This window comes from Ambystoma mexicanum, chromosome 6q, assembly GCF_040938575.1.
Source record: "Ambystoma mexicanum isolate Mex_15411 chromosome 6q, UKY_AmexF1_1, whole genome shotgun sequence".
NCBI lineage: Eukaryota > Metazoa > Chordata > Amphibia > Caudata > Ambystomatidae > Ambystoma > Ambystoma mexicanum.
Genome location: NC_090937.1, coordinates 347451425 through 347470337, shown reverse-complemented (window position 1 = coordinate 347470337; position 18913 = coordinate 347451425). Strand labels below are relative to the sequence as shown.

The 18913-nt window shown below is 46.3% G+C and overlaps 1 protein-coding gene across 3 annotated transcripts in view; it reads left to right on the top strand.

The window, feature by feature from the left end:
- The window catches only part of FKTN (fukutin), a 534769-nt gene that overhangs the window by 467445 nt on the left and 48411 nt on the right, over positions 1-18913 (top strand). For 2 of the 3 annotated variants that reach the window (XM_069630830.1, XM_069630831.1), the window contains one exon: positions 5496-5620. In XM_069630830.1, coding sequence (XP_069486931.1) covers positions 5496-5620 — 125 coding nt within the window. Of the gene's footprint in view, positions 1-5495; positions 5625-18913 lie in introns of all 3 variants that reach the window. The other variant, XM_069630832.1, reaches the window with a different exon arrangement.

Here is an 18913-nt window from a genome sequence, read left to right as displayed (position 1 = left end):
AACAGTGAAAACTATTGTTGGAGAACGTGGTATCCGCCTAACGCCTATAGCTCTCCTTCACCCCCCCACTCTCCATCCCTACCCTCCTATCGCATGCAAAGTACTGAGACGAGGAAGAACAGAGTTAGCTATCATGAAGATCCAAGTAAAGGAACTGATGAAGAAGAGGTGCTGATCCGCAGGGATCAATCAAATGAACCTGCACGAACGGTCTAGTCTCCAGACCTTACTGGATACCGACATAAAAACTGGCAATGGGGCCTGTCAAAAATCAAGGGGGAATGTGAAGAAAGCTGAGAATAATTCATGTGGACGCAGTACTTGGGAGGGGTGTGCATATGAGATGAAGAGACTGTGAAGAGAACTGTGAGAGTAATACATATGAGCACAGAGCTTGGCAGGCGAGTAAACCAAGTCTGTATTTGAAACTAAGACATCTGGGAGCGAAGCGAACCAGGTCAGTCAACCTGGATCAGGGACCCACCACAGTTTGCAGGAGCATCCAAACACCTCTTCTTCATTGCAGTGCCTGGTAGAGAAGGGAACCCGGTCTGCCAACCAGAGTCCGGGACCCACCACAATTTGGAGGAGCATCAAAACCATTCTTCTTCATTGCAGCGCTTGGTTGAGAGGTGAACCAGGCCTGCCAGCCGTGGTCTGGTACCCATATACACGGACAAGGAAAGAGTGACATTTTCCTCATTAGTTGGCACTGAACTTTGAGAACTTTTGAAGGCCAGAACTACCTTTCGCCCAAGGGAAAATAATCATTTCTCTGGACTAGCAAGATACACCTTTGATTTACTTGGACATAGAGGGTGAGGGGCAGAGTTGGGATTCTGACGTAGCACTGTGGACTTTTGCTTTTGGACATCCTGATGTAAGCAGTATTTTGGTTGAGGCGGGTATACCCCTCCTACAGTTAGGGCAAGATAGTTTTATTTTCTTTTTTCACATCAATAAAAATCTTTAATAACCACAAAAAGAGTTAAGTTTGCAGTGGAGACCTAGTGATAGTCTACCGCCCAACTTTCACAAACAAGTTGACAGCCAAGTGGCATGTTCCTTATAAAGTGAGCCAAGTGCTCGACGATCATAACTATTGCATTTTGCAGAACGATTGACAGGTGACCAGCCAGGTCTTTCATGTTAATTGGCTGAAAGCCTAGGGGAAGCCAGAGACCCTGGCACTAATGGTTCACTTAGTGGCAGATGAACAACAACAACTAGGTTAGGCCATAAAAGTCTAATCCCTGACAACCTGAGCTAATAATCAGGTAATCCCAACAAACCAGAGCACTGCAAGATTATTTTAACAGTCCACTGATGTTTTTGTCAAAACACCAAGGCGATCAGAAGGATTCATACATAGAATTGAGATGCCCTCAGGGAAGGGTCGACTAACAGTATTTAAATGGAAGGTCGTATAGACCATACTCAAAAAGATGCTCAACTTGGGTGTAATGGTTCCCTCGTGGAATCACTGGATCTGTCCAATAATTCTACTGCCCAAACCTGATAGGACATTGAGGTACTGTATTGCTATTTGTACGGCGAAGGAAATCTCCTGCTTTAATGCTCACTGAGTACCATTAATCGACAAACGGCAAGAGCGGGCCTAGGGCCAGCCAGTTCATGTCCACGATTGACCTAACAAAGGGGTATTGTCCAATCCCATTAACACCCGAAAGATGAGGTGAAGAACTTCCTTCATGACCCCAGCAGGTCCATTTGATTTTGCAGTATTTCCCTTTGGATTTCATGGAGCACCAGCCAAACGGTAATGGATACGATTCTGCAGCCCCACCAAGGGTTTGCTGCTGTATACCTGGATGACCGTCAACCACTGTGGGCATTAGGAAGAGCACATGAGTTACTTGTATAAAGTTGTCACAACCCTCGGAATACAGGGTGCATTGAAAACCCAGGTAAATGTCACCTGTCATTACCTTCAGTCTTCTACCTGGATTTCCAAGAATGAAGCAGGGATGGTGCTTATGCAAATATATGACGTCCACAATACACAGAATATCCCTGTTACTAAGCCAGAAAAGGAGCTAAACTAATTTCTGGGCTTTGTCGGATACCATCACTTGTTTATTCCAGAATACTATAACTTTGCTGGACCTCACACTGAACAGTTAAAAGGATCCAAACACACAAGATCCGGTGGACCAATAGCATGGAGTAGGCCTTTGGGGAATTAGAGTTCACTATTCCAGCCGCGCACTGATCCTCATAATGCCAGACTTTAACCAACTTTTCTTGTTGCTGAAAGACCGCTTTAGAATAGGTTTGAGGGCTGTACTCTTGGAAAACTGGAATGAGGTGGAGCAACTTATCCTATTCATTAGTAGTACATTGCACAATTGTAGAATCGCAATGCCTTGCAGTCTTGTGGGCCATAGATTGCTACCTGACAGGACTAAAATGTTCCCTGGTGAATGATCTTGGTCCCCTCATCTGGATCTCCTGGTCCACAGACAGCAGTGCCAGTGTTTTTCAATGGTTCAGAGACTTGCAGTCCTATACATTGTCAGTGGATTACGGGCCAGCAGGAAAATGGGTAAATGCAGACTCCCTGAGTCTTTACTGCCTTGTGCCTCCAAGGGAGGACTCAAGGAAGGAAGGGATGTATGTGGCAAAGTCCCCTGCCTAACCTTTGGGGACCAACAGTAGAGTGTTCAAAGGGGTGCGGACCAACCCCAAATTAGTGGATTCTTGGACTGGAGGAGGTAACATGCCCATGGCTTCCCTGAAATTCAAGATGGCAGCAGTTATCAATGGTAACCTCACGCCAGCCCCTTCCCATACCACATGAGCACCAACGCATGGCCCAAACCCAGAGCATCACAAACCACAATGCATTGGTGTTATCCAAAGGGAGGACCATACTATACAAAGCAGCTGGTTCTGTAGGGCAGTGTGGGGAGTTCGAGGAAGGAATTCGGTGGAGATTGGTGAGAGGAAGGAGTACTGAGAGGAGAGTGGCTGAATGGAAGAGAACCATCAGTAGCAAAGGAGGGGGGAAGGAGAGTAAAGTCATCAGCATTATCAGAAAAGGAGCAAGAAAAGCTAGAGGGGAGATACAGCTGCTACACCTGAGGAGTTGGAAGGAGAACAGATGACCCTAAAAGAAAGAGAAGGGGTTCCGGCGGACCAGGCTGTTTCAGGGCAAAACCTAGAGTTTGCAACAGGAGGCACCAGATGGTGCCATTCCGGTCATAGCCAGCAAGATTACAATTGGGGGTGGGGATCAGAAACAAATTGCCCTGGTGACCAGGACTCAAGAGCAAGGAGATGGTCATCTGACAGAGCACCTTGAGCCCAATCATGAGAGAGTTAATCAGTGTTGAAGAGATTGCACTGGTGCCTTGATCTCTTGGAGGAGACCCAGAGTGTGGTGGCTTGGAACTTGGCCTACGCTGAAAACCTGCAATCCGAAGACCGACCGGGGTCATTGATTGGACATTTAAGTCAGGCTGGACTAGTTAGTCCACGACCTAGAATTCGTAAAATGCGTTTTCCTTTGATCCAATCTGCAAGCTGAGAAGCATCCTACTATTTATTTTTTGGGAAAATAATAGCCTAGTTAGTTAAAACCATGTTCGTGTGGCGGCCTATATCTGCCTCCCACCCAGCCACCCGCTTATAAATGCTATAGCAGTCAGATTATAGAGGATGATGATGAGGGCCACACAGTAGATATCTACGTTAATTAGCGACACATCAAGCAATGCGTTAATTTGTTTGATAAGAGATTACATTAATACCGATCGTATTCCAAGTTATGTATGATCTGTGTACAGAGCGGCAATGGAGTTTGATGGTTCGTATTGTTTATTGATGTTCCTTCAATATAAAATATTGCTAGTACCATAAACTCACTGACACACATGTAAGAGTTTTGAACTTGTGGCTGGCTTGAAATATAGGTTTGTGTTTGAATTTGCTTTATATGTAGTTGGGAGAGGTTTTTTTGGTTTGTCAACCCTTATGTATTTCATCCGTAGTTTGTGTTAAATTATTTCTTGTGACCAGTCTAACAGCTTCCATATTTATAGGTTCAATTTGAGCTTGAGTCTGAACCTGTTTCTCCCTGGCACCGCTGGATGCCATAATAGTATCAGCAAGGGAGGATTGCGTTACCCCCAGCCAGTGAGCTTGCTTACGCTGCTGAGTTTTGCAGTGGCTTAGTTTAGGTATTGTTTATAGTGCACTTGGCGCCACCCTCTAGGGTTTGAATCATGGTACCCTTTTAGAACGTATAATGCATTAAGATTTGTCTTTGTTTATTGTGTATGTGTTTTTGTTAGGGTTTACATTCCAAGGGAATTATGCCTTCGCACAATTTGCTTCTGTCCAAAATCTCTAGTACTCGTTTTCATTTTTAGTTTTGCTCCTGTGTTGCTGAAAGAGCCACCCAGAGGGAGGCACAACTATTGCTAGTGGAAGAAACTGCGGTGTGTTGCATTGCAATGCGATAGGGCTGTAGTTAATATCTGTTCATGCCATAATGAAAAGAGAAGATAGCAGCAACTCTTTCCCACTGCAGGGCTGAACTGCTGGGCAGTGGAAGAAAGAGGAGCTCTACTTTGCCTCCCCTCCATCACCGCTGCCATGGGTAACCAGTATGAGGAGGCGGGCCGTAGTAATGGAAGCACCAGAATGGCAGGATTCAGCATTGCTACACTCGCCGTGCCATACCATCATCTAAGCCTGAGCTATTCTAGCGGGACCAAGGCAGCAGGTGACTCCCAGAAAGCACAGCAATATTGTACTCTTCCATTGCAGTCAGCTCTTCTTCAATGGGTAGTGTTCAAGGAAAGGGCAGAGCATCAGTGCGCGGCTGAACCTGGATAGTAAACAATCCTTTGCAATGAGGCAAGTAACTATGAAATTGACGGCAATGGTGCAGGTGCCTGGGCTTTCATGGGGATCCATGGCAATGGGGTCTACACACCTGGGCAGATGTTGAAAATAGCATTGGGACTGATTCGGTTCATTTGATGTCAATACTTGGCAATGGGGCACGTACTTATGTATTTAATGTCAATTATTGTCACTGGTACTCTTTCCTGGGCCTTTGATGCCAATGGAAATGGGTTGAATTCCCTGACATTTGATACGCCTTTCACAAATCGTTTGCCCTCCTTGGGCCACGCGCGCTGTGCCACCAGTCCCTCTGCCAGGTACTCAGGAGGCAGCTTCCGTGATTAAAAAACCCAAACCCTAGGCCTTTTCAGTGCTAGTTATATAACGATTTCTAATGCATTTTTGCTGTTTTAGAGCACTGTAAACAACAGATGTTAGCAATAAGGAGACTCAAATGATCAACTTCAATGGGATGAAGTAGGGACAGGGTTTGATAATCTGATTTGTAGGTTACTCGCACGTGTCGGCAGCATGTGCTTAACTCACTGAGCTATTTGACTTGCTGTTACTACAATGCTTTTATATTTCCTTTTATGAATAATGAGATGTTTTGCCTGCAGGTAGAAGACAGCTTGGAACTCTCCTTTCAGGGAGCAGATGTCAAACTTGACATTTTTTTCTTCTATGAAGAGGATGATCATGTATGGAATGGAGGCACCCAGGCCAAAAGTGGCAAAAAGTTTAAGTAGGTATAGCATTTACTGTATATATTGAGAGACATATAAGTTATCCTATATGCTTTTTTGATACACCAACTCATGTATGTAGGATGCAACCTACGCATTTTATAGGAAATTACATAATGTTTCTGATGATGAAAAGCTAATGTGACTTTACAAAAGTTAGAAAAGAACCCTGGAGTTTGCCATGTTTTTAACTTCTTTCTTGCTTTCAGCTTGCGTGTTATTGACAGGTGACAGATGGTAGATTAGGAGGGATTAATATATACAACAATGGACGCGTTAAACTCCATAACAGGTTAAGCACTCAACTTTATAATAGTTCACCTTTTCTGGACAGTTTAATGCTCTTGTTGATCAGTTTCATCCTCTGTTGAACTTTGAAACTTCCCATATTTAATTCAAATAGTTTCATGTCTCAATCAGAGTTTGAAGGAAATTCGGCCATCACGATGCCTAGCTTTCCTAATTGGTAGTTTAAGAACAGTTTGTATCAGAAACGTTTTCCCAACTGCGGTCTGAATCGGATTATTTTGAATATCTATGTGTAGCCATGTACTTGGATCATTCTGTTGTAATCTTGAAAATTGTACACTGACAAAAAGTAGCATTCCATATCGCAGGTTTACAAAAAATGTGTTCATGTTGGCTATATTGTTGTGTGTAAGAATAGAAATAATATAGACGTATTTTGTATTCACATATCAATTAATGTAATTTTCAGTGGTAATCTACCGAAATTGAACTCTGTCATAGGTTGTATGACATCCAGAAATATCAAAATATAAAATGATGAACCATCAAAATGTTAATAAAATAAATGTAGTACTAAAAAATGTAATCACACATTGAAAAATGTGATTCCACGGTATGACGCAATACCCAATGCATTTGATATTAGACAATTGAATTACTAGTTTTCAGAAAAGACATGGGGCCTCATTATGAGTTGGGCGGTGTTCCAGTGGTAAATCCAACGAAATACTGCCCAACAGAATTACTGTTACCACCGCTTGATCTGGTGGATTTACCACTGGATTGCAAGTGGTTGTGGCGGTGTTAATCACCATTAATTTGAAGTCCATAGGACTCAATTTGGGATTTCACGGGAATTGCCGCTGTGATAATTCCACCAGTGGTAATCTCACCGATTTTGCAGATTTGTTGACGGAAAGTGTGAGGGTTTCCCTCCAGCAAGATGCTGCAGGTAAATTTCCCATTTCAGGGCCAAACTCGTAGTATGGCGGACTGGTAAAAGTGGCAGTAATTTCGGTACCGGCACTTTTTTCCTGCGCCGCCATACTCTTAATGAGCCCTACAGTGTTCTAAATATCAATTAAACATAAGTCGGACCATTTGAAGTGAAAATTATAAACTTGCCCTACAAATCCAACTGTACAATGAAAGAGCTACTAGAAAAATATAACAACCTCGGACGTTTCTGGTTGTTAAGAATGGCTCAACGTTTCTTGCACGTTTCTGTGCTTGATTATTACCACGACTTGTGAGAATTTCTTTTTTGTAGCTCTTCATTTGGATTGATAGAGTATGTTTATTATTTTCACTTGATGTTGTCTGAATTATATTTGTTATTTTGACTACTACTGTGTCCTTTCTGAAAAGTAGTCATTTTTTTGCCTATTATGAAAGACATTGGGTATTGTCATAGTGTGTGCTTACATTTTTGTATGCATGGTTTGATTTTTTTTTTAGTAACATATATTTTTAGATTGTTCATAATTTAATATTTTGATATTTCTCAATGTAGTTCAATCTATAACAGAGTTTTTTCCAGTTACATTTTCATTGAAAATTACACTTAATTGCTATGATGAATTGAAAATAGGTTTCTGATGATTGTGAATCTGCTTAGGATCACATGATGTGCATATAGTCCGACCTCTAGTGGTAATCGCGGAGTATTGCATCTTTCTTTCGACAATCGGAAAGGGACGTTGACATGGGTGTGCCTGTAACACTATCCCTAACGTGACGTGTAATGTACAGAAAATCCTTCACACGTCGAGGTCCCACCAGATCGTTTTTTCTGCCTATCTTGTCGGTCACTTAATTCTGAGCTTGTTACCGAGTTTATATTGCTTTATATTTGATGAGTGGTTTTTCGCCAAGCTTCCTCGTCAGCTATATTGCTGACAACTCGACATACTCTCGACGGCTTATCTTGCCTCCCTGACTCTACACCTCCGGCGGCTCAATGGCTGATTTCTTCTCGGGCTTGGCCCTCAGGCATGCCCTCACAGTAGGGAGAGTGGGTACTTACTCTTGAGAATGCCTCTTCTTTCCCCCCTCCTCTTAAATTTTGCCTGTCTTGTAACAGCAAATTCCCCTGTGACCATAACGAGCAACGTTTTAAGGCCTGTAAACTTTTTCAGCTTTAAACCCTAAAATACAGGCGCACCAAGCAGTGGACAGCCTATGACATGCTGGCCAAGAATCACTCTCCCGCGGGCGCCTCGGACGAGGAATCTGTTGGCAGCAACACCTCCGATGCTGTAGACGCACCTGTGCAGTGAGTTGACTCCTGCGTGTCTGTCCCCGCCTTGATAAGCATGCCACAGGCAGTGCGATGAGGACTCCACACCCCGGCAACAAGAACACATACCACATCCCTACGAAACCTAAACACACAACCCCTAGGCCTCCCTCAACAGACTCGTCGGGGAAGCCATAGGCCCATCGTAGATTTTGATGAAACGTACCAAACCTTGTCGTTCAGTGCCCGCTGCGCTCCTGCCATGGCAGCCTGTGCAGGCCTTAAGAATTGTACTTTATCGGGGACGCTCCACATAAATCCTCAGCCCTCTGTGCGGTAGCGTCGAAAGACGTGCCAAAGGTGCCCGCTATCTAAAACACTTCCCAAGCTTGGGTAAACACTTTCTAAGGCCCATTCCCATGGTTCTGAGCCTAAAAGGCCTCCTCTTTGCCAGAAGGCTATCCTGCAGTGTCTCCCCCTCTTTCTCAGGCCCTGCAACAGGATTCTGCCCCAACTGCTTCATGCCACCCCATACCTCCACCTGATGACTATTCTTCCTTTGTGTGGACTAGGGAGCAATTTGAGGCCTGTATGGAGAGGATGTCTGAGTTCATTGCATTGTCAGACAGATTTGATGATTTGGTTAAAAGCAATAAGTCTATAGACACTTGCTCCCCAAGGCTCCTTTCTCCAGGTACACAGTTTGCATCCCCGTCTGAAAAACACCCACTCGAACCTCCTGTGGATGTGTTCCATGAGGCCCAGAATTACCCTGATGATGACCTCTACTATGTTCCCGATCCGGATCAGGCCTCACAGGACCAGACCCAGACTGGGTTCCTACAGAGGACCAGGGTACTTGGCACACTATCCCGGCCCATGACCTTAACCCAGACAATCTTTTCTTGGACACTCCTCCCGTAGTTCAGCCCCGGGACTCGTCGCCCATTGACGATCAGATGCTATTTAACAACATCCTCAAGAATGCTGCTGACCACTTCAAAATCATCACCCAGGAGGACGTCCCTGGCACAGATTTCACGGTAGATATCCTTAAGGGGAAGGTTCCAGTGAGTCAGGCAATTCTTCTCCTGAACTCATTAAAGAAACACCTTGCTCCCTCCTTGCTTACACCATCGCACATGTGGGCTGCCAACCCTAGACTCGAGAAGATGTTCCGTCCAGCGCCCTCAGATACTTAGTATATCAGAGGCAATGCTGTTCCGGACTCGCTGGTTGTAACAACCACCAGAAAAAGTCTGGGGTACCACTATCCTCGTCAGATTCTCCTCCGGACAAGGAATGTGAAAAGCTTTATGCACTGGGCAAACAGATCACTACCTCTGCTGCATTCTGTACTCAGATTCCCAATAACACCACACTTCTGGCAAACTATAGCAATGCCCAATGGGGACTTGTGCAGGAAGGCCTTTGAAATATCCCAGAACCTACTCGCACACAACTGTTAACAGTGGTGGCTGAAGGGCGTCAGATGACACAGAACATCAAAAAAGAATACTCTCGATTCATCTGAGAAGGCGGGACGTATTCTAATATAAGGGACCCTGTTAAAGCGCCATGCATGCCTCAAAATCCTGTGATTTAAGGCAGAGACTCAGGCTTCTTATAAACAAGCCTGTAGAAGACTCTGCTCTCTTCGGTAAGGCAGTCAAAGAGGCCCCTGAATCTGCATACAAAGAGCAAAATACGCTTAGTCGTTGAGCAAGATCTCGGTCAAGCCCTTTCGCCAACGGGGTGCCTTTCTTTAACACCCTCCGGTGCTTTCGCGGGCAATCCTTTTCCCGCTCCTGCCAAGAGAACTACGGAACAGGACAGGCTCCTTGGTTTTCCAGACAGGTACTTCCAGCAGCTTTCAGCCCCCTCAACAATGGGGATTTCGGCACAGGACGGGTAGGAGGAGAAACTCTGCAGCCAGAGGCTCCCCAGCCACAGCCAACAAATGACTCAGCAGTGCAGATTGTAAGGAAGTCATGGTATCAAACAATAAGACAAACACAAGTGATCACAGTTCAAGGGTGTTTATTGAAATTCATTTGGGTTTGAAAAACAGCCATCTAATCCTAAATCTAACGATGGGAGCAAGCTACAACCATTAAATAATAATACCACTGTCGTAGTAGAGTCTTGTCAAAATAAAAGGGCCTATGCTAATACATCTATTGCCAATCTTTACTTCTAAATACAAATAGTGTGGGAAACAATGTTATGCAAAAGAAGAGTGTTCAAGAAATAATGTGTCAGGATATTCAAGCCGTTGGCTTCTCTTCCACATGTTTTCAGCACGGGACAAGGTGGCATACTCGAGATTAGCAGACCCTCTGGCATCTCTAGCACGAGGATGCAGTTCAAGGCCTCAACATCAGGGCCTTCTATGCCAAAGTCTTTTTGCCATTCAAAGTCTCTTATTTCAGAGGGCCCAATGCAACACGACAAACATTAAAGTTCCTTTGTTCTTAGGATTGCACATGTACAACTTCTCGGGTGATTTTCTGTTTGCCCGGGTTCCCCCTCCTCTGGGTTCAGACCCGCCTTGACACAAAACCTTCAATTGATCTCCCTCCGCCATGCTCAGACCAACTTTCTCTACTTCTCCAAACTTTCTTTACTTCAACGAAATCGAAGACTTTCGACTGCGTGTGGGATTCTGCTGGACCCGTCGCAGGACCACTTCGATTCTCAGTTACTCGTTCTCTTCTTGATATAACCTTTTTCTCACTTTCACTTTGCCACTTCTTAGCTACATACCTTACAGAGACCTTCGATTGAGCACCCACACGGTGCCGGACCACTCTGTCAAAGGTATTGTATCTTGCTTTTAAAGTTAAATCACACATCTGCAGTTCATCTTTACTTGCGTCTGTTCTCACACGCTGTTAAAACGGATTTCTGAACTCTGACCTGGTGGGCAGAGGTTCAGAAGGCCAGCCTAGTTTCTTGGAACAGGGTAACCTTCTGGAGAAGCCAGACCAATCGAGGTATCTTGGTAGGGATCAAGACTAGGTCTCAGGAGGGGTGAGGGTGACTGAAAGACCTCAATGAGCACACAGAGTAAAGGACACTTACAAATCACTCCCAGTCAGTTGTGTATATATATATCAAAAATACAGATACATTTATTCCAAGACCTTTGCAATTCAACACACAGTAAGAAAATCACAGCAATACTATTAAACCAATGCAATCCTATCTATACACAAATATTCAAGACCAATGGGGTCTAAAGGATGAATGCACCAAATGGGTCCACAACCTAAACAGGGAAGGAAGCAAGTAACGCAAATAGTCTTTAGGCCCTTCTGCATCAAACACAGTCCTAACTGAAAGGCAGTCTAATCCCTAAGATGAGGGGAGCCTAATGCTCAAATCTACTTGCGAAGCTGGCGCATGCGGTAGTTCAAATGGGCAAACCAGGGTCTTTTGTAGGGGCTGTAGCAACTCAGGAAGGTAGGTGAGGTGATGCAGAATAGGTTCCCACTATTCGAGGAGGGCCTCTACTTGAGGGCAGAGTCGATTACATGAGTTTGGAATAGTTTTCTATAGTTCGCACAAGCAGTGGAAAGGAGAGGGGCCATCAGGGGCCACTCATGCGTAAAAATGGATGGATGCGCTATGGGCCACCGGTTAGGGTTGCAATTACTCACAGACCCCTGCACTCCGGACCAAACTTTGGCAGTCGAGTCCATTTCGGTTGCAGGTTCAAAAGCGCCAATATCGCAGCTCTATGGCTTTCAGCGACGAAGATACAGCATTGATACCCAAACGGGACAGTGGCGATTTCTCTGCTTCTGGTGGATGGATCAGGCCAGTTCCCCTGTAGCAGGCTTCTGGGCACAGAGGACCACAGCTGCAATGAACTTGCAAAGTTCGTCACCACAGCTGGGCGACACGGTAAGCGTGTATTCTCCGGTTCGGGCATATTCACTTCACTACAGACCTGGGAACGCCAAGTGTACGAAGGCCGGTGTGAGAGTGCCGTGAACACAGAGCTTGCGATGTACCAAGTTTCAAGGGCCTCCTCGACATGGCACACTCCAGGCATGCAGAAGTTAGCACAAGCTTTGCGCTTGGCAGGAAAATGCATGCCCAAATAAGGACTGACCCGGGTAGGCTCGACCTGGGAAAGGTGAAGTGGCAAGATGGCCAAAGGACAGGACAAAGTACCTTGTGGCATGGCCATTTTGGATCGAGGCCACCTAACCGTGCCAAACGCGGTAATCACAGTTTACCTGACAAGGAAGGGTTAAAAATATACACAAAGATACGCTGCCACCAGCCCTGTCCAAGGCACATCTCCTAAAAAATCCTTTGAGAGTAACTAGGGCCTTTAGAAATGACAGGAAGACCCAGGGGCACCGTAATGTAAGGTACTCTGTGCACTTGTAACATGTTGCAGAAAAGTTGCAACATTGACAAGGACTAAGGGAAACAAAGTCTCCCAGTATTGACTGTCTTTAAGGGCATGTTAGTTTCCCCATAAATAGTGAGCGAAAAGCCCAGAGGAGTGCAGCAGAAGGCTAGGTTCCTCTGGCAAAGTCAGACTATGGTGTTTAAACAAAGCAAAAAGTTGGGGGGTACACAACTGGAGGGAAAATTACACATGGAATGGGAATCCTTTCTAACACACGCGTTTAAACAATGTTCGTTCCAGTGCTCGCCATACAATGTTGCTTCTCGCAACTTTGGCTTCAACACAGACCGGTCTTGTATCGCTCTCCTCAACTCACCGACTGTGTTGATTTCACTGACACTGCTTTGTTCTCAGAGCCAAGGACGATACCACAACGGCTGCTGCTTCTCCCCGCCTTGACACGGGAGGACCTCCGGTATCTCCGACACACTATACAGGATTCTTCAGCCTAGTTTCCTGGTCTTAGGCTTTCTATTCTTGAGGTTTCTGGAAAGTAACAGTTCTTTGTCGAAAAGGTCAAGGGAATTTCCCCTCCTTGCTATCCCCTTCTGTGTTGCTGTCTTTCTTCTCTCGTTCAGCTGCCGTCTCGAAACTGCTATTCCCTCCTGTGCTTTGTCTCGCTCAGAGTGTGCTCTTATGCTCCGCCTTTTATCCGTGTGGGGAAGTTTAATGCAAGTCAGGTGTGTGTGATGGTCAGTAATTGCCTCACCTCACCTGACTATTGCTCAGAGAGGCACAGCTTCACCACACAAAATGAGGCCCAACAAGGCTGAAACACGTGTATGGGGTTGCTGTTGGTACTCTTGTTCAGAGAGGAATTGCCATAGCATTTTGGTGCTGGACTGCCCATGTGGGCGGGACAAAGACTGATATGCAAATAGATCCAAAAACTATGGCCATTTCCTGGCCACCTGGATGACAGATCCCTGGGGACTAGTGGGGTGAGACACCTTCTGGTTTCTCACAGGGTCCCCTCCCATGTCTCCCCGTTAGGGGGGCAATTGACATCTTCAAACCATGCATCAAAGGGATCACTTCGGATTAGTGGCGGCGGTTACTGCATAGAATTCCTGCAACCACCCTGCTACCATCCTCCCAAAAGCAGGCGGCTGTCACCAGAACATCAACAAATCCTGCCTAATGAGATCCATATTCTACTGCAGAAAGGGGCGATCAAGGTCATCCCTCATCTGGTTATTCATTCAATGTACTTCCTTGTAATCAAAAAGGATCTAACCATGCGCCCTGCTTTAGATCTACGTCTGCAAACGAGTATGTCAAACCTCAAAAGTTCAGGATGACGACTGTACAGGAGGTAATCCCACTTCTGCAACAGTGGGATTACATTACCTGGATATGAAAGATGCATACTTTCATATTTCAATGTTGCCAGTGCACAGAAAGTACCTTGGGTTCAAGATAGAGAATACTCGCTATCAGTTCAACTTACTCTCCTTCGGCATTGTCTCCGCTCCAAGGGTATTTACAAAGGTATTGGCAGTAGCGGCAGCTCACCTGCGCAGGCAGTCCATTCCAGTGTACCATTATCTCGAGGACTAGCTCATAACTGGAGACTCATATGGAACGTGTCTGTAGAACACTCAGAAGACAGTAGATCTCCTTTTCCATTGGGGATTCTCAATCAAAGAAAAAAAGTGAAGACTTGTCCCGGCTCAAGTCAAACAGTTTCTAGGGGCACTAATTTGGACAGAATACAGCCTAGTCTTCCCTTCCAACGAGAGGGTTCAAAACATGTTACAGACCCATCAGTATGTAGCCAGTTGCTGGATAACCGTATGGAAAGCCATGCGGCTACTGAGGATAGTGGCATCCTGCATCTTCCTGGTTCCACAAGCCCATCTGCGCATTCGCTGCATGCAGGAGGGGCTCTCGAGCCAATAATGTCAGGCAAACGGTCAATGGGACAATCTAATGGTTGTCTCGACAGCCCTCATTCAGTGTCGGCAGTGGTGGTCAAAGGAAAACCTTCTAAAGGGGAAATCCTTCATCACCCCCTCAGTAGAAGCGATGTACGCATCTCTGTTAGGGTGGTGAGCACACCCTCTACAACAGACAGCGCACGGCATGTGGTCTCCATCAGTAGCATCCAAACATATAAATCTGTTGGAACTACTGTGGTGTTCAAAGCACTGAAAGCCTTCCAAACACACTTCTTGTCCTCAAAGACAGCACCACGGGCATGTACTATCTGAACAAACAGGGGGGCACTCACTCTCCAGGGCTATCCAAACTGTCACAGAAAATTTAGAAGTGGCCACTGAAACAATACATGTTCCAGGGGAACACAATCTTTTGGCAGATGTGCTTAGCAGAAACATGCACCTACCCGTAGAACACAAGTGGCACTTGCAGGAACATGTTCTACCCAACGTCTCTGCAGAATGCTGTCATTCAGACATCGATTTGTTCTCAATTCTGGAGAACGCCCAATGCCCAGATTATGCCTCCAGGTGCCCTCAGAAACAGTCCAAAGGGAACAGTCTCTAGGTAACATGGTCTGGGAGATTTGCCTACGCTTTCCCCCCCAATTCCCCTTCTCAACAGGGTAGTGCACAAGATGTATTAGGAACAAGTCACAATGATCCTGGTGGCACTAAAGGGCTTGACAGCTATGATTCTCTCATCTCATTAGAATGCCAGTCTCCCCTCCCAGGAATCTGCCCTGCCCATACAACATGCTGTCACAAGACCTAGGGAAAACACAGCACCCATGCCCCCAAACACTCACCTTAGCAGCTTGGCTCCTGAAGTCATAGAGTTTGGGCACCTCCAACTACCTCGCAGATGTATGGACATACTTAGAGGCACAGAAACCTAACACCAGGTACTGTTACTTCAATAAGTGTAAACTCTAAAGGTCAACTACGCAGAGTCTGCTGCAGAGTCTTTTTGTCTTCAAGAGAGGAGGGTCTGTTGCTTGTTGCTGCTGACTGACTTCATTTTTTTTTTTGGGCTAGTCCGCTTTCTATTGCTACCACCTTCTAGCCTAAACACCCCAGAACACCGCGGAGCGGGCGCGGAGTCTGCTGCAGAGTCTTTTTGTGTTCAAGAGAGGAGGTTCTCTTGCTTGTTGCTGCTGACTGACATCATTTTTTTTTTTTTTGGGCTAGTCCGCTTTCTATTGCTACCACCTTCTAGCCTAAAAACCCCAGAACACGCGGAGCGGCTGCAGAGTCTGCTGCAGAGTCTGCTGCAGAGTCTTTTTGTCTTTGGGTCTGCGGGCTCCGCGGCACCGCCCGCGGTTTACCCACGTGGATATCATCGTACAGCTATTGCTCGCCCAAAACTACACAATGAGCTTGAACTGCCAGCAGCCAGAAACCAGTAACCAGTACCTTGCCTGCTCTCCCCTTCCCCTCCCCTCCCTCATCGGGGCACTAGCGCCCTCACCCCCTTTGCAGCACCCCAGCACTTCTGGAACTTCTGGCAACCAGAGAAGACCGCAGAGAAGACCGCAGCGTGCAAGCCGCTCCATCGCCGTCAGCTGTGCTGCCGTGGCATGGTCCGTCTACCAGACACGGATAGACCTTACCCAGTGCCTCCACACTTCACAGAAGACGCCAACTGACATCACAGTTACCGGCACGGGCACCCTCTCTCCTCACCAATTAGCCACTGCTGACTGACACTTGACACTTATCTCCTGCGCTTCTCTCTCCGGCTAGCAGTGGACGGGTTCGGAGCCCTCCACGCCTGCGACTGTGATCCTGACGCGGGGGCTCTGTGACTGGACGTGATGAGCTCCGCTCCTCCTTCGCTCGCCCGTGTTGTTTGCAGGCCCTCTGGAGGCGGAGCCAGCACGCGGCTGAGGCGGTTCGAGCGCTGCCTCGCTGTGTGAAGCATACCCCAGGCCACCGTGGCACTTTCCACCTCCACAAATCTCACCACCCATTGCGGTGAACAAGGTCAGAGGGTGCCGCGACGGGCCCTTGCCCTCCCCTGCCTTTCTGTAGCGTCCGGCAGTCTTTCAGAGGCAGAGCCTCCCAACTAAACCTTCACAACGTGAGCACTTCCCTGGCGAGCTCCAGTGCTCCCTTGCTTTCCTCCAACGTTCGGCAGTCACTTGGAGGCGGAGCCTCCCAACTCACCTACAACGACGCGACCATTCCCCTGTGTAGAGCCACAGTACAACCAATTCCACTGTGCTTCCCGTCATCACTTCAAAGTCACTTCTCCTGTTTACGGGTCATAAAGAACTTTACCCCCGCAATAGCACTGTTACTGCAAACTCTTCACTCACGAGCCCATCCTTCACATGAGTTGGCAATATTGTGACTACTCACGATTTGGTTTGAATTGGCACGAGCAGGACCTGATCTTCAACCATCAGCAAGGAATCAACGGCCCTGTCCCCCTACACCTATCTTAATATATCAAGAATTACCACTTATACAAGAACCCTACTCCTCTACCTTGTCTCTTTAAATCCCATCCAGAACTATTGCTAATTCCTCTATAAGAGACCCTGGACCCCATAGCTCAAGGAAACAGTAAACTACCAACTATTTGCGCTAGCAGATCGAATCAGCCTTATAGAAGATCTTGGATCCTGTAGCACAAAGAACCACTAACGCACCGACCACGTCTGTTATGAGAACGAAAGGGCTCGTCCCTTCGATCCTAACAGAGCTACTTTAAGACCTTCTGCTCAGGACCCCGAAAAAGGCTTGCCCCTTGGAGTCTGTACACTAAAGTGATACTACCACACCCCAACCCCTGTTAGGAGACCGAAAGGGTTCGACCCTTGGATCCTAACACAGACGCAATACTTCTCCTCCCAGAACCAGCGTCACACCTATACTAAGGAGACCGAAAGGGTAAAACCCTTGGATCCTGTACTATAGAAACAACAGCGCTATTTTACCTGGGCAACAGGTCAAAAGGACAAGGTACAACAACTTCAAAAGACTAATTGACACATTTCTATCCAGGAGCCAGAAAGGGCATGACCCTTGGATCCTGAACCTACAGAAACTTTTCACCACTTCAGATTTAAACGGTCCGCACCTCGGAACAACAATCTCATAAGACTAATTGACACACTTCTACCCAGGAGACCGAAAGGGCACGACCCTTGGATCCTGAACCTACAGAAACTTGTCACCACTGCAAAAAGATTCAAACGGTCCGCACCTCGGATCCCAACATAGACGCTACAACAATCAAAGAAGAAATGTCTTCAACTCGACCCAAACAACAACCCGTTGTGCGCCCTAAAACCAGACTAAGAACAAAACTCAATACTGCTGCCATGTCGGCTTTAGATTCCTCGCAACTAACTTCGGAACAATCACTTTCAAGAGCCCATGCCGCAAAAACCGACATGAATCATCCACAGTAACACGAGGATCTGGACAACGAGCATCTTACTAGAATAGACGATCCCCTCATAATAAAGTCCAACCAACCGAAATTCAGAAACCAATCGCCAACCGAACAATCAGGAAGACCTCTGGAATCAGTTCAACATACAAGCGCAAATTCACAGCATTGGCAGCACGACTGAACACTACGAAACCCAATCCACTTCTATCCACAAGCACGCCGAAACAGCATCCCTTCAACCAACAACCCCTACTACTCAGTCTTCCAACGATGTACAACCGACAGAGCTAACCTACGAAGCTACATCGAACAGGAAGAAACAACAGAACGGACACCCTGCAATCGACAAATACCCCAGCAGCAAACCCACCCTCCGACTCTGGACAAGAAAAAAACGGAACTGACCAACAATGACACCTTGAACACCACTATTACGAAATCAAACTCTAACAGCAAGGCATCAACTTCGCATGATCAATCTCGAAGTCTGCAAGGAGCAACATCAGGCCCAATTTCTGCTCCTGCACTACAAGATGAAACAATTAACTTATTCGCAAACTCTCCTGCGGGCTCACAATCAAAAGCATTCGCTCCATCGCCCGATCTGCATGAACACAAGACTGCAAATGATATTACCAAGAACCAAACAAAGGAGCAATACATCCAAACTCCCATGCTCCAGCCTGTCATTGATGAAGACTCAACTTCGACCCCATACGTCACACAGGGAATTGGTCAAAGACCCATCAAAAGAGAAACTGAAACACACACATCAGGAAACCAAAAACTTCCAACCCATTTCAATTACGACACAGATGAATCCTACTACACGCCCGATCTTACGACCAAGAACCAACACCCTATTCCTCAACTGAGCGCACCAGAAATTAAAACCACTAACACAACATCCAAAAGCCACGACCTCGATGAATGTACCAACCCCAGGATCCCGACTACCATGTTGGACTTACAAAATATGCTTATTGCAGTGCTGTCTCCATCTATGATCCCCTTTTTGAAATTACACGA